The following is a 14,967-nucleotide window of genomic DNA, read 5'->3' as shown; positions in this document are numbered from 1 at the left end:
AAGACTTGAAACTAGTGATTGAGAGACCATAAACTCATTAGGTAAGTGTTTACTGAGTTAATAAATCATGTGATAAGTCATTTTCCCATTGACTTCCATACAATCTGACTTGCCTTGACATACTTCCGCGTCAAACCCCTCGCCGAATGCGCAGAGGGGTGCGCCGCGGTCTGCGAGCCTGCCGGCGCAACCTGCGTGCAGCTCCTCAAAAATGTGACTCGACGCAGCTGACGCGACCAGCGTGAGTATAATGTAATAGAGAGCCCCAGGAATGAGTCCGGAAAACATCGATGCTAACACTTCCGGGTTCTTCACTGTTTTCACCTATGGGATTTTTGAATGGGTTTTTGGCGCGATGCTTCAAATAATCTCTCTGGGCAACGCAAGCTTAATCAAATGCGAACCCGTGTTCAGTAGGATAATCTTCACACATGAGGACCACTTTTATGCTTTTACGTGCCGTTAAAAGGGCGGCTAGCTAGCAAACGGCTAAATGAGACTACACTGTTGAGTCGACGGGGATATTATACGTCAATAACGTCATCACTTCAAAGGACGAACACGGAAATTCTCTTTCCCTCACCTGGTTCAGCCCGGGGTAATCAGTGCACAGCAGCGAACACATCAACACTCCAGGTTGAGTGGTGACGTGTTACACTGAAGCTGAAAGCTACACTGTTCTGGATTAGCTTAGCACGAGCTTTTTAATTCTAGGGCTCGCATTTACGCTTCAAAACTCATGAAAGATTATCCCGCTGAACACTGGTTCGCATTTGATTAAGCTTGCGTTGCCCACAGACCTTATTTGAAGCATCGCACCAAAAACCCATTCAAAAATCCCATAGACAGACAGAAACCCGAAGGTGAAGAATTCCCGGAAGTTCAGCGACTTACGCGTTGTGAGTAAAATAGTACATTTATATAGATGGGAGGTAACGGAGAGAGTGAAAGCTATACTGCCTACAATTCTCCTTGACTAACTTCTAGTCATTGAAATCTAGTGAAATCACACAATTGACTCATTTTGCTGGAGACTCCCCTGCATTCTCAAATACACTACTGCCGCATGCGCTAGGACGTGTCATCAGTGATGTTATCTGGGGTCGTTAGGTGTTTCGGGTCTGTCAACATCATACACCCTCGCCCAGTAGACCCAGCCGAGGCCAATTAAGACCCCGACTCACGTCCCAGAAGCCGCTACAGATCAGCCTTACTACTCTATCTGCAACGTTGCCCGCGGGAGGGGTAAAAGAGAACCCAATCCGCTGCAATAGAGCTAGTGCTACGCCGCAGTATTGGCCCTTCGGTGCATGGAGGATCTAGGCTCTGTGGGTTTCTCCCGGCCGTGCTCCTCCTTCGTCTCACCAGACCCCCCTCATGACAAAGGCAATCCAGAGGCTGAAGGGATGCCTCAAGGACGCCTCAAGAGGGCCTGTGCGCTGCACGTCATTTACCTGCGTCGAGCACCTCGCTCTAGCCTGGAGGACCCCAGGCCGCGCCGATCTTGCGCAGATTTTCAGGAGGCTAATCCGTAGCGTTTGTGGATTTCTCCCTCACGAGAGAGCCAAGATGGGGTGCTAATCCCATCCCGTACCGGGTTGCCGTCTCTCCGGCCGTCAACTGTCTCTCCAGCTCGTCACCAAACTATACTTGGTTGTCACCTAGTCTTTCCTAAGTGTCACTGGCCAGAGGCAAGCCAGGGTTCTACATTCTCAAATACACTACTGCCGCATGCGCTAGGACGTGTCATCAGTGATGTTATCTGGGGTCGTTAGGTGTTTCGGGTCTGTCAACATCATACACCCTCGCCCAGTAGACCCAGCCGAGGCCAATTAAGACCCCGACTCACGTCCCAGAAGCCGCTACAGATCAGCCTTACTACTCTATCTGCAACGTTGCCCGCGGGAGGGGTAAAAGAGAACCCAATCCGCTGCAATAGAGCTAGTGCTACGCCGCAGTATTGGCCCTTCGGTGCATGGAGGATCTAGGCTCTGTGGGTTTCTCCCGGCCGTGCTCCTCCTTCGTCTCACCAGACCCCCCTCATGACAAAGGCAATCCAGAGGCTGAAGGGATGCCTCAAGGACGCCTCAAGAGGGCCTGTGCGCTGCACGTCATTTACCTGCGTCGAGCACCTCGCTCTAGCCTGGAGGACCCCAGGCCGCGCCGATCTTGCGCAGATTTTCAGGAGGCTAATCCGTAGCGTTTGTGGATTTCTCCCTCACGAGAGAGCCAAGATGGGGTGCTAATCCCATCCTGCGACCCCTCATCAAGCTGATGTTTGAGTTTATAGGACCAGCTGCCGCCGGCAAGGCTCCAAGTCGAGGCGGACGCAGAAGTATACATTAATTCAGCCTATAGGCTGTATAAATGTATAAATGGGTGATTTATATACCAACAGTAAACTGTAAACATGTTTATTTCTGCTGTAAAGTTGTGTATTTTAAGATGGGGGTCTATGGGGAATGACTCGTTTTTGAGCCAGTCGCCAAGAAGCCATTTGAGGAACTGCAGTTTTTGGTATTTTCATGCTGGCTTCATTTTTTCCAACGGATGGAGACGGAGGTTTGCTGCTTGATCGAAATCATCAGGTTTTTTTTTGGGGGGGGGGGGGGGTCATTTTCTGTCTTGTGTGCATCCGTTTCACACTATGTATGGTTCTGACCTGGGGACGGCTAAATGTGACCTGGGGACGGCTAAATGTGACCTGGGGACGGCTAAATGTGACCTGGGGACGGCTAAATGTGTGGCTTCAAAGATAGTGGCAAAAACGCAGGCAAGATTTCAGATCATATCACGAGGTCATACTTCCGCTGTCTGAGAGGGAGAGACGAGAGAGAGAGAAGAGGAGGAGGAGGAGAGAGAGAGAGAGAGAAGAGGACGAGGAGAGAGAGAGATAAGAGGAGGAGGGAGGGAGAGGGAGAGAAAATGTCAAGCTGTCTGGCCTTTTCTCAGCAATCCCACCACCATGTCTGTCTGAGGAATTAATCTTCGGTCATCTTCAGATAGGGATCTCACAATTCTCTCTCTCCCTCTCTCCCTCCCACCCCCTCTCTCCCTCTCTCCCTCCCCCTCCCTCCCTCTCTCCCACCGTCAAAGCTATTATCCCCTGCCTGGTCACTTATCTTCTATCTGTATCCCTCCATCGGTGTCTAGCCCACAGCTCAACACAACACACACACGCGCGCGCACACACACAGATCAACAGGGTACTCTCACACACTCACACACACACACACACACACACACATGCACGCACACACACACGTGCACACACACACACACACACACACACACACACACACAGATCAACAGGGTACTCACACACGCACACACCCCCTACAGTCCAAAATCAGTTTTTCTTCGCGGTTTTCAACGAGCAGGATTCGTGACATCACGGATCCTGGAGCCAATCACTGTCCAGTATTCAACAGTGAAAGCCCCAACACATTCTCACTCCCAACTCGTCATATACTACAGCTCGAATGTGTTCAAAGCCCGCGTTGTATGCTGTGGCTACTTAGGTTCTAGATCCCCCTGAGTGGTTGCTTTGGATTTTTTAATGAGGCAGAAGGAGGGGACGTCATTTTAAAGATTTTAACAACATAATTAAAACTTGTTTTTGTTGGAAAAACCATCAGACACAAATTATTATGCAAAGTAGGGTATTTTATATACATCTTAATTAAAACATGACTTTTAGTTTTCATTGTGAATTAGAAAATGGTCGGGGAGGGGGGCGGGAAGCATCCAATCATGGGCCACATTTGGCCCCCGGTCCACAAGTTGAGTATCACTGCCTTAAACTCTCTGTGGATTAAAAATAAAAATAAAAATAGACATTTCAAAATGAAACAATGAGCAGCAACGGGGAACAATTTATCGGCAGACAGGAACTCTTACAAGTGCAATTCACTGATGAAAGATGCCTTCCTGGAGAGTTTAAATGAAGTTGAACAAAATGATGACTGTAGGGACACGTCTCAAAGGCCCGCACACCCCTCACTCAGCGAGAAGAACAACCTCCTTCACTCCCCTCACTCAGCGAGAAGAACAACCTCATTCACACCCCTCACTCAGCCAGAAGAACAACCTCCTTCACTCCCCTCACTCAGCGAGAAGAACAACCTCCTTCACTCCCCTCACTCAGCGAGAAGAACAACCTCCTTCACTCCCCTCACTCAGCGAGAAGAACAACCTCCTTCACTCCCCTCACTCAGCGAGAAGAACAACCTCCTTCACTCCCCTCACTCAGCGAGAAGAACAACCTCATTCACACCCCTCACTCAGCCAGAAGAACAACCTCCTTCACTCCCCTCACTCAGCGAGAAGAACAACCTCCTTCACTCCCCTCACTCAGCGAGAAGAACAACCTCCTTCACTCCCCTCACTCAGCGAGAAGAACAACCTCCTTCACACCCCTCACTCAGCGAGAAGAACAACCTCCTTCACTCCCCTCACTCAGCGAGAAGAACAACCTCCTTCACTCCCCTCACTCAGCCAGAAGAACAACCTCCTTCACTCCTCTCACTCAGCGAGAAGAACAACCTCCTTCACTCCCCTCACTCAGCCAGAAGAACAACCTCCCTCACTCCCCTCACTCAGCCAGAAGAACAACCTCCTTCACACCCCTCACTCAGCGAGAAGAACAACCTCCTTCACTCCCCTCACTCAGCCAGAAGAACAACCTCCTTCACACCCCTCACTCAGCGAGAAGAACAACCTCCTTCACTCCCCTCACTCAGCGAGAAGAACAACCTCCTTCACTCCCCTCACTCAGCGAGAAGAACAACCTCCTTCACTCCTCTCACTCAGCGAGAAGAACAACCTCCTTCACTCCCCTCACTCAGCCAGAAGAACAACCTCCCTCACTCCCCTCACTCAGCCAGAAGAACAACCTCCTTCACTCCCCTCACTCAGCCAGAAGAACAACCTCCTTCACTCCCCTCATTTCAGAGAGACAATTCATTTAGCCTGTTTGTTCCATCTGTCATTCAATCGCCACTCCTGTCCTGCACTGTCCTGCACTGTCCTGCACTGTCCCGCACTGTCCCGCACTGTCCTGGAGATGTGCGACACCGGGGACAACCGGGACCACCTTGTAAAGGCTGCTGTCCAGGTACAGACACAGAGAGAGCTGCTAACCTCTCTGTCAGACATGCTGCTGGTGGGAATAGTAAATGAGAGGAAGGGCGAGGGGTGAGGAGGAGAGGGGAGAGGTGGACAGACTGACAGACGGGAGGAAGGAGAGGTGAGACAGGCTGGACGGAGGGGGCGTGACATACATAGATCTGATGTCACTCTCTGAGATACGGCTAGGAAGAGGGAAAAGACCTGCAGTGGGTTGCACCAGGTGTGCGTAAGTTGAAACGTAAGCTAGTTTGAGCGTAAAGTCTCACTAAGTCCGAGTTTACGCACTACTAAAAATATTTGGGTTGCACCAAGTGAAATAGCTACAACGTAGGCATAAGTTGGAACTTAAAATTTACACCTATGTCTTACTAGGTGTAAAGCCCTCCGTAAAATAGCAGTTGGCACGAATTGCATCTTGGCACCGTGGCGCATCGTTGTTTTGCGTCGGTAACGTGTTCTCCGTGATAAATTATTACACCCTTTGATATTTATGACTCACGCTTTTGTTTCCCACAAGCTGCAGCACTGCATACAAATTAAAATAACCGCAACAATTTAGTGAGGCAGGATGGTGGTAAATTAGCCTACAATACTGATGAAGAGCTCACAGATAAACGTTAACAGTAATATGAACCTAAACGAACGTTACTCAATAACGTTCTCATTTGGTTAGTGTTGATGAAATATGAAAGCACTAATTTGCGGGGGGCAACATGTCCTGTTTTCACTCCACTTAAACAACGGTAAATAAACACCGTTTCCACCGTGCTTTTCACTGATTGGTCACAGATACTGTACACGTAATTTTCTGCGACACTATTTTGGCTAGTGTGAGCTGTGAGGTTTAAGGACTACTAGTTAAGATGTATCTTACGTCTCCGTGGTGCAACTCAACAAAGACACAACTTTAGTGTCAACCTAACTAGTTTGAACTAGTGTCCTCTAGTAAGAGAGTGGCGTCAGCGGAGGACCAAAATGCAAGAATCATTAGCCAATGAACAGCCAGGAATGGGTCTCGCGCTACTTTTGCATGCTAAAATAAAGCAGATAATGTACAATTTGATTCATTTCAAGGGATGAAAAACCCTTTCAAAGTACAACACTGTCTATTTTGATGCAACTCGACAGTGCTGCTTTTTTTACTGAAGAGTTCCACTTTCTACTTCCTGGAAAAAAACTGGTCCATTGGAGTGAATGGAGATGTCGGAACTCTTCTATTATACGGCTCTGGTTTGAACGTAGCAGTTAGTGTGGACTTTACACCCTAACTTAAGACAGAACTTACGGTCAGCTGGTGCAACAGGCTGCAGGACCCAATCGAAATGTCCACCCTCTGGAGCAACCGTGATGTATTCAATGTCATCAGGTCAGGTCTGTGAGGGCGAGAGACTGCAACGCTATATCAATGAGCTGCTGATAGACGGGCCTGAAGATTACGAGAATAAAATGCATTTTGCTTACCTCTATGGCCTGTACTTCTACATACATGACTCAAGTTTTTTTTTTTTTTTTTTTTTTTTTTTCAGCCAGTAGAAAAACCCTGTCACGTCCGTATTGCAATGAATTGTGGGTAATTAAATCAGTGAAGTCCGCACCCCAAGCGGACCCTCTGGAAGTCTACGGAAAGTCCGCTTGAGGCCCCGCCCCCTTCTGGACTGGATGGATTGTGGATTGCTAAGAGTCTGCAAGGGCCTTGGAGACGTGGATGGAGCCTGATTGCTCACATTTCCTGAGCCCTTATATGGCCACAAGGACATAATCTGTAGTCATGTGCCCTTATATCGCCAACACAGCTGTAGTCATAGAGACACTGCATGAAATAGGCCACGCCCATCACGGGGGAAAGCTCTCCATTCACTCCCATACACCAGCGTCATTTTCCTTGAATTAAACATAGCTGAAAACATACAAACAAACATAGCTTAAACATAGCTATTTGTTGTGGGCTGCGCACACAACAAATAATAAAAAATCGCCAATTAACGTTTTTTTGTACTCCTGAGCAAAACAAGGATGCCATTGAGTATTGGCGAGAAGAAAAATGTGCATCTAGCTGTCAAGGAAGTACCGTAAGTTGCAGTGTTAATCTTCCGTATATATGATCTTTGTGTGCAACACGCGACCATGCACACAACATAGGAGAACGCCAGGATTGGGGGGGGGGGGTTTATGTTTCAGTCCCCCCCCCCCCCGTTTTGGGAGTGGTTTCTGAATGATGACGCGCTCTGCAGTGTCTCTATGTGTGGAGAATATGGAAACTTAATTTCATATAAAACAAACAAATTGGACGGATTTCACGAGTCATTTTGTGATCACAACTCTTGCTACTGCGGGACACAGCCGTGTGTGTTTGGATTGTGGTTGAAATTGAGAGGAGAGGAGAGGAGAGGAGAGGAGAAGAGAGGAGGAGAGGAGGGGAGAGGATGGGAGAGGAGAAGAGAGGAGAGGAGAAGAGAGGAGGAGAGGAGAGGAGAGGAGAGGAGAGGAGAAGAGAAGAGAAGAGAAGAGAAGAGAGGAGAGGAGAGGAGAAGAGAGGAGGAGAGGATGGGAGAGGAGAAGAGAGGAGAGGAGAAGAGAGGAGGAGAGAAGAGGAGAGGAGAGGAGAAGAGAAGAGAAGAGAGGAGAGGAGAAGAGAAGAGAAGAGAAGAGAGGAGAGGAGAAGAGAAGAGAAGAGAAGAGAGGAGAGGAGAGGAGAAGAGAGGAGAGGAGAGGAGAGAGACTGAGGGAAAAGGAGAGAGGCTTACGTGTTTCTCTCCTTCGATCCTCTTGTCAGCCTGCTGAACAGCGTCCAGGTATTTAAAATGCAACTCCATCAGTCGGTCAACCTGGAGACAGAGAGAATAATGGAGAGAGATAAGAGTGTATAAATGTATGTATGGTTCACATCCTCTCTGTCGCTCTGACTATTTCTCCTACATGAGACACATTTAACCCAGAATGGAACAATAAGTCAAGCCTAGTTGAAATTCTCTAATCATTTTAAGATGTTAAAGACGAGCTGAACCCAAAAATGAATTTTATATTCATTTTAGCCCACATACCTGGGTATTCAGTGCACCTATTTAATAATGCATGCAAAAAAAATCACAAAAATCATTTTTGATCAAGTTTTTGCATGCATTTTCAGGATATTGCATGTTTTGGTGAGGGGTTCCTATATGAAGGAAACCCCCAGAGGGCACGGGGAGAACATGCAAACTCCACACAGAAAGGCCCTTTTTGACGACCCCACCTGGGCGGGTGGGCACTCGAGGACATGCGGACGGTCACGCACTCCTTCAGCGCTCACAGCTTCATTTAACTCATTGAGTGCCATGGACGTCTTTCGACGTCCAATTAAATAGTGACGTAGAGTGCCAAGGACGTCTTTCGACGTCCAATGCGTTTTTTGACGGTGGGACGTCGATCAAAGCCTTCTGCATCTCCTGTACAAATATTGTAGCTATTGGAGGTCTATAACCTATTTTACAAACCCATTAGGTGGCGACAGTGCTCTCCAGATTAGAGACAGGTCCTGAGAAACAGGAGGAAAAAGCCGTGATCAAAGAGAAACCGATGCATGCTGCAGCCAGAGCCATATAGATTGCTCTGTCTGGAGCTGACATTGGCTGCGAACAGGAGTCAATCCGCGCACACAACTGAGCCCCTCTGTCTCTGTCTGTCTGTCTGTATAGTTTCTCCACACGATTAGCCACCAGAAAAGCAGCACCCGACGCCAAACCATTCAGCAGTCCGGTTTGGCTCTTCCCTATCGCGCTGGGAGCCGCCCGGCATACACAAACGGAGCACTCCGAAAATAGAGTGGGTGCGTGAGGCTGTGTAGTGTGGGGAGGAGTTTGCAGCTGAGGAGGGGAGGGGGGGAGAGGGGGGTGGGGCACGCAGGGCATCACACAACTACACCATGTCACTACATCAGAAAATATTATCTTCAGACTCAGTGAATGTGCTTGAAATGCTGCATTTCACAAAAGGCGGAATATGTCAGCTAATAATTTGAAACGCCTGTATTTGCTCAAAACGACCTATCTTCTCCGGCTCATAACTAAAGAACGGAAAATGGTATCAATAAACTTTTTTTTGCTGATGATACAATAGAGCCAGTTCGTTCTTTTTGCGTGTTCAGTGTTTACATAGTAATATCACACAATATTCTGTGGGCCTCGAGAAATCACTGAAAACGCTCTGAAAACTCTGGCACTGGGAGCGTCCGTTCTCCAAAAGTGGCTGGCACTCAATGAGTTAATGTAGAATGCATAGGACATGTAACTGGTTCGTTAAACTCGCATTCCAGGAATAACGTTAACGTTCGCGGGTCTTACCCCGGACCCTCGGACATTCCACTCGCATAGCGCCAGAACACGCTCGATTCGGGGGCGGAACACGCCAGGATTGGCCAACGTCAACTCCAGTCGACAGAACTGTCAAATCAAATCATCGACACGCTCTGGCCCCGCCTCTCAACCCTCTTTCATCTCAGGCAATACGTGTTTTCAGTCTGAGACGTCAGCGACGCTCAGGCTCACGTGGTCTTTAAACACACCGATGAAATGGACGTGGCAGCAGGGAGTGTGGCTGAGCAGTCGATAAGTGAGACAGCAGTGTGGCTTAGTAGTTAGCGGTACTTAGTAGTAATGGACAACACACACAAACACACACACACACACACACGGTAATTGGCATCGATAAGTAAGGTAGTGAAGAAAATGAGGACCTTACAAACAGCTGCAGCCATTAAAAATGCCAACAGCAAATAAATTCCACACACACACACACACACACGTACAGTACGTCTAATAAGTCTGTTAAGTGCCACAGCCTCTATTTATCTGTATTAGTCACACACACACACACACACACACACACACACACACACACACACACACACACACACACACACACACACACACACACGTACGTGTAATAAGTCTATTAAGTGCCACAGCCTGTATTTATCTGTATTAGTCCAAGCAGACACATGCGTGTGTCCAACTTACTGTGACCAATTAGGACTGCAAATAATAACATTAAAATAAAACCAAAATGACTGTAGTCAGTATAGAGAGGCAAAGTGACCGCCTACTTCCTGCTTCAGCACTGTACCAGAGATTTTCATCCACCATTTATTTTCCCATAGACATTTCGTAAAATGCTTATAAAAATTGTTTTACTTCGTCAAACTAAAACGGTTCAGCTATATTTAGAATCGGGAGAGACCATAGAACATTTCACTCCGACCAAAACTTTAAAAAACTACATTAACACTTTGAGTGCCACGGCCCTTGGGCAAAAGGTTGCTTGCTGTGCCACATAGGCCGCAATGCATTTTAAAACAGTCATATAATTTCTTTAATAATTACTATGTAAACACTGAACACGCACAAATAACGATGAGACTCTCTTCTATCACCTGCAAAAAAAAGTTTATTGATCCCATTTTCCGTTCTTTAGTTATGAGCCGGAGAAGATAGCTTGATTGAACCAAAAACAGAATTTTTTTTCTACGAGCTGAGATAATGAGCCTTTTGTGAAATTAAACATTTCAAGCACATCACTGACTCTGAAGCTAATTTTCTGATGTCTGGGTCTGTCTGGGTGAAGTGTATGCTGCTCTGCGTGCCCCCCCCCCCCCCCCTCAACTGCACACGCCTCCTCCTGTGTGTGTCTTATGTGTCTGGTGGCTCTCTGCTGCTGCACACACAGTGAATGGTGCGCGACATTCAGCTTTTTGGTTCCGCGTGTGTTTGTCACGGGCCACAATGCTTCCAGTTGAGAATAAGGCTGATTATGCGAATGTGCTGTCGCAGCAGACACGGAGGTGCTCAGTTGTGACAGCGGATGCAGCTGCTGCGGGCACAGCTGGCGTTTGGCTTCATGCATGTCGATGCATACGGACGGATGCGATGCGATTTCCTTTTTCCCCAGCAACTTCTTCTGTGTGTTTGGCTCCACTTTCTCTTATCAGGAGAGTGCTGTCGCCACCTAATGGGGTTTGTAAAATAGGTTATAGACCTCCAATAGCTACAATATTGTAAGAGGCGATGTAAGAAGCTTAGATCGACACCCCCCCGTCAAAAAAACAATTTGGAGTTACTGACGCCATTTGGCGTCGCTGGCAGCCTACGGTAAATTTCTAATGACGCCATATGGCGTCGCTGGCACTCAATGTGTTAAAAAAATGTAATCCACAATTTCTTTTACATTTTGGTCATGTTTCTAAATATATCTGAACCGTTTGGTTTGAACAAGTAAAACAATTTTTATAAGCATTTTACAAAATGTCTATGCGGGGAAATAAATGGCGGATGAAAATCTCTGGTGCAGTGCTGAAGCAGGAAGTGACGTTCACTTTGCCTCTCTATTCATAGCTTTCAAGGGGCGTTACGTGCTGCCGGGAACGCCCACCTGACGGTCAAAAAAAAAACTTGTTCATTCCGCTGCCCGCGAGTCACTAGTTTCTCACGCTGTGTTTGTTCAGCCAAAATGCCGGATACCTGTTGTGCTATCGGTTGCACTAACCGACGAGGAGACACGCCTGGCTTGTGCTTTTACAGAATCCCGTCGGAGAAAGAAAACTCAGACAGGAGGAGGTTGTGGATTTGTGCGATTAGACGTGGTTCAGTCGCTGGGGAGGGCAAATGGCTTTTTTTCTACCATCAAAGTACACACGTTTTTGCGGCCAACATTTCATCAAAGGTAAGCTCAAGTAACGTTAACAGGGTATTTTAATCATTATTGTAACGTTACTTGAGCTTACCTTTGATGAAACGTTGGCCGTAAAGAGACGTGTACAAACGGCTGAACAAACAGCGTGAGAAACTAGTCGACTCGGCGGGCAGCGGAATGAACAAGTTTTTTTTTTGACCGCCAGGTGGGCGTTCCCGGCAGCACGTAACGCCCCTTGAAAGCTATGAATAGCTCTGACATTGAGAAATGGAGGACACAGACAGATAGGGGGAGCCAGAGAGAAGAGGAGGACTGACCTTCTCACAGTCGTTCTCAGTGAACTTGTTGAGGAGTCGGCTCCTCTGTTGGGACTTGAGGTTTCTCAGCATGGATGCGATGATGGAGGAGACGTGCTCTACGGAGGAGAACAGAGAACATGGGGGGGGGAGAGGAGATTAACGACAATTATGCTGCTTCCCTCTCCATCAATATCGCCAAGTAAAAAATTGACAAAAATTGTCTAGTTTCGTCAACTTACTGTTTATTCAAACTCAGTTTCTTTATATAGATTAGACTTAGCCATTTCTATGGGCCAACTTACACAATGGCCTGCATTTATATAGTGCTTTTATCCAAAGCAATAGGAACATTCACACAGACATTCATACACCGATGACAGCAAGCTACCACGCAGGGTGCTGGCACAGCCATCGGGAGCAATTTGGGGTTCAGAATCTTGCCCAAGGAGGACACTTCGACATGCGCGGTGGTGGAGAGGAGGCGGGGAATCGAACCACCGACCTCTTTTATCCAAAGCGATTAGTGGACGACCTGCTCTACCTCCTGAGTTATGGCCGCCCCCCCCCCCACAAGGTAGCAGGCCTCATTGTGGCTCATAGTGTTTCAGGATTAAACGTAGACCCGTTACTGTATGCTCGTCTGCAACAATAACGGAGCGCAAATATGAAAAACCGATCGCTGCAAAACTCATTCACACCCTCGTCCAGAGGCGTCTTGAGAGAACAACTCGACTAGCGGTAACTTCCAATTACAGCACACAGCCAGCTACGCATGGATACTCATACGGCGCGCGAACAGAACAAAGAGAAGAAGAAAAAAACGGTTAATGAAATTTAGAAATCAATTTTCATTTAAATACAAGCTGTAACATTATGCGTAACGGTTACGCCGGCGGCTGAATTACATTTCTCGGTGGCGATAACATCCCTTTGCTGCAGCTTCGAGGCCTTTCGGCAAGGAGGCGGGCCAAAAAAACCTCCAGTTAATTGACTAAATTAGCAACAAAAGCCCGTCAGTCCTATCGAGCGCCCTTGTTAACCGCCCCCCTTCAAGCTATGCAAGACATTTTCCTCACTCCAAAGAGCCAGTTACCAACAGGCAGCGCCGGCAGGGGACAATCGCACTGTAATATTTCTCTAAAAATATTGAATGAACAATAGACTGTACTGTACACACACGGGGAAAGGAATATGACATTGTGCAATCTCTGGATATACAGAAGGGGAGATGAAAAAAAAAAAAGTAATTGGACTTTATCAACAAGAGGTCAATATTCTTTCTCAACGAGGCTTTGCAGTTGCTAAGCAACAAGCGTACAGGAATCAATCTCGTTCCTGCCTTTTAAAACGGGGTGGTGTTTGCAGTCAGATCCCCTAAGACCTGCACGGCTTCAACGCTGAGAATACTCAAAGCTTCAACATCACATCTGTCACAATACACACATATTCATCTCAAGGAGGGATGTGATCGGGAACACACAGAGGCAGGAAAACACTGATCTACATTAAAAAACTAATTGGAATCAATTCATGTAATTGAATCCTACCAAAAGCCGCACTAAATTGTGTATTCCTGCTAATATACTCTAATGTGCTGCTAAGTAGCTAGGTGTGTAAACAACCTGACTGAATGAAAAGAAGCATTGCTTTTGTTCAGTTGAAGCAGCGGCAGTGAGGCGGTACTAGTGCTCAGAAACCACTTTGAGACAGTGGAGACGTGTGATTTAATCTGCAATGGGAATCGCGTTTGGCAACTGGGGCAAGATCCAAAAGGGTTACTTACGGACTAAAGCTGTAAAGAACCGATGAAGCATAAACACCTTAGTTGGCCTCACAGTTGGCAGAAATGTCCATCTACGTTAGGCATAGGTCGATTTCCGGTTTTACCGGTTCGGTTTGGTGTACGAGCCCAAACCGGTTTGATCACGTGCGAACCGAAAAAACCTTACATTTTTTATTTATTTACTTTACTTATTTTGTTTATTGTGTTGATGTTTGAAGAAAAGTTAAGCTGAATATTTATGAGTAATAAAAACAGTGTGTTGTTACAGTTAAATGGTTCTGCTCATATTTATTCAGTGTTAGTGCTGGTTGGTATACCAGCTTAGAGGTGCATTATCGCCACCAACTGCAGTCGCATTAGTCATTCATGGGGTACACTAAAAAAATAAAAAAATAATGAAAAAATGTGTTTGTAAAATTCGATATACCGGTTTGATACGTTTTTGGGGGGAATATCGAACCGGTTTCAACATTTTCAAACCGACCCATGCCTAATCTGCATTGCTTAACAATGTTGCCTGTTGCACCATGGACTGCAGAGTCAGTATTGCAGATATCTGTATACTGATGTCAAAATAAAGTTTGATTGACTGCCTGACTTAACTGATCACCTGCTTGAATGACTGATTGACTTATATGACCTGCAGTTAGAGCAATGCTGCAATTCTGGGTCTTTTGCTTCAAACAGTAAAACTGATGGCAATGAAAACTAGAAGGACACTCAGAGAACGAACACCTCTAAGGCCAATAGTCCAGTCTGCTATGATATGGAAATACCGCGAGTTGGATCGGATCCGCTCCTAAATGTAATGGGTTCTTCTTCCTTGGCCCGTGCTGCACCCTTCCATGATGTTTCATGAAAATTGGCCCAGTAGTTTCTCCATAATCCTCTTCACAGACAGACAGATGGAGCTGAAAACAGAACCTCCTTAGCGGAGTTAGCAATGTGGAGTCCACGACGGTTCCCTTATTTGAACGGCGCTACACACAGACAAGCTTATTTCCTGTACACCATGACACCATGACACCATGACAAGGTGGCTAAACGCCATTTCCAAAAGGACGCTACTTTATCAACTTGACCCGAGTGGTA

The 14,967-nt window shown here is 46.8% G+C and overlaps 1 protein-coding gene across 2 annotated transcripts in view; it reads right to left on the bottom strand.

Annotated features, from left to right (window-relative positions):
• Nucleotides 1-14,967, bottom strand: part of ctnnbl1 (catenin, beta like 1) — an 89,216-nt gene that overhangs the window by 33,793 nt on the left and 40,456 nt on the right. For both annotated transcript variants that reach the window (XM_083656366.1, XM_083656365.1), the window contains 2 exons: nucleotides 12,111-12,208; nucleotides 7,875-7,955 (listed from right to left, as the gene is read on the bottom strand). In XM_083656366.1, coding sequence (XP_083512492.1) covers nucleotides 7,875-7,955; nucleotides 12,111-12,208 — 179 coding nt within the window. The remainder of the gene's footprint in view (nucleotides 1-7,874; nucleotides 7,956-12,110; nucleotides 12,209-14,967) is intronic.

Source organism: Poromitra crassiceps, assembly GCF_964638095.1.
Source record: "Poromitra crassiceps genome assembly, chromosome: 20".
In the NCBI taxonomy this organism is placed as follows: Eukaryota; Metazoa; Chordata; class Actinopteri; order Beryciformes; family Melamphaidae; genus Poromitra; species Poromitra crassiceps.
The sequence above is the reverse complement of the archived record's forward strand: the minus strand, read 5'-3'. Positions and strand labels throughout refer to the sequence as shown.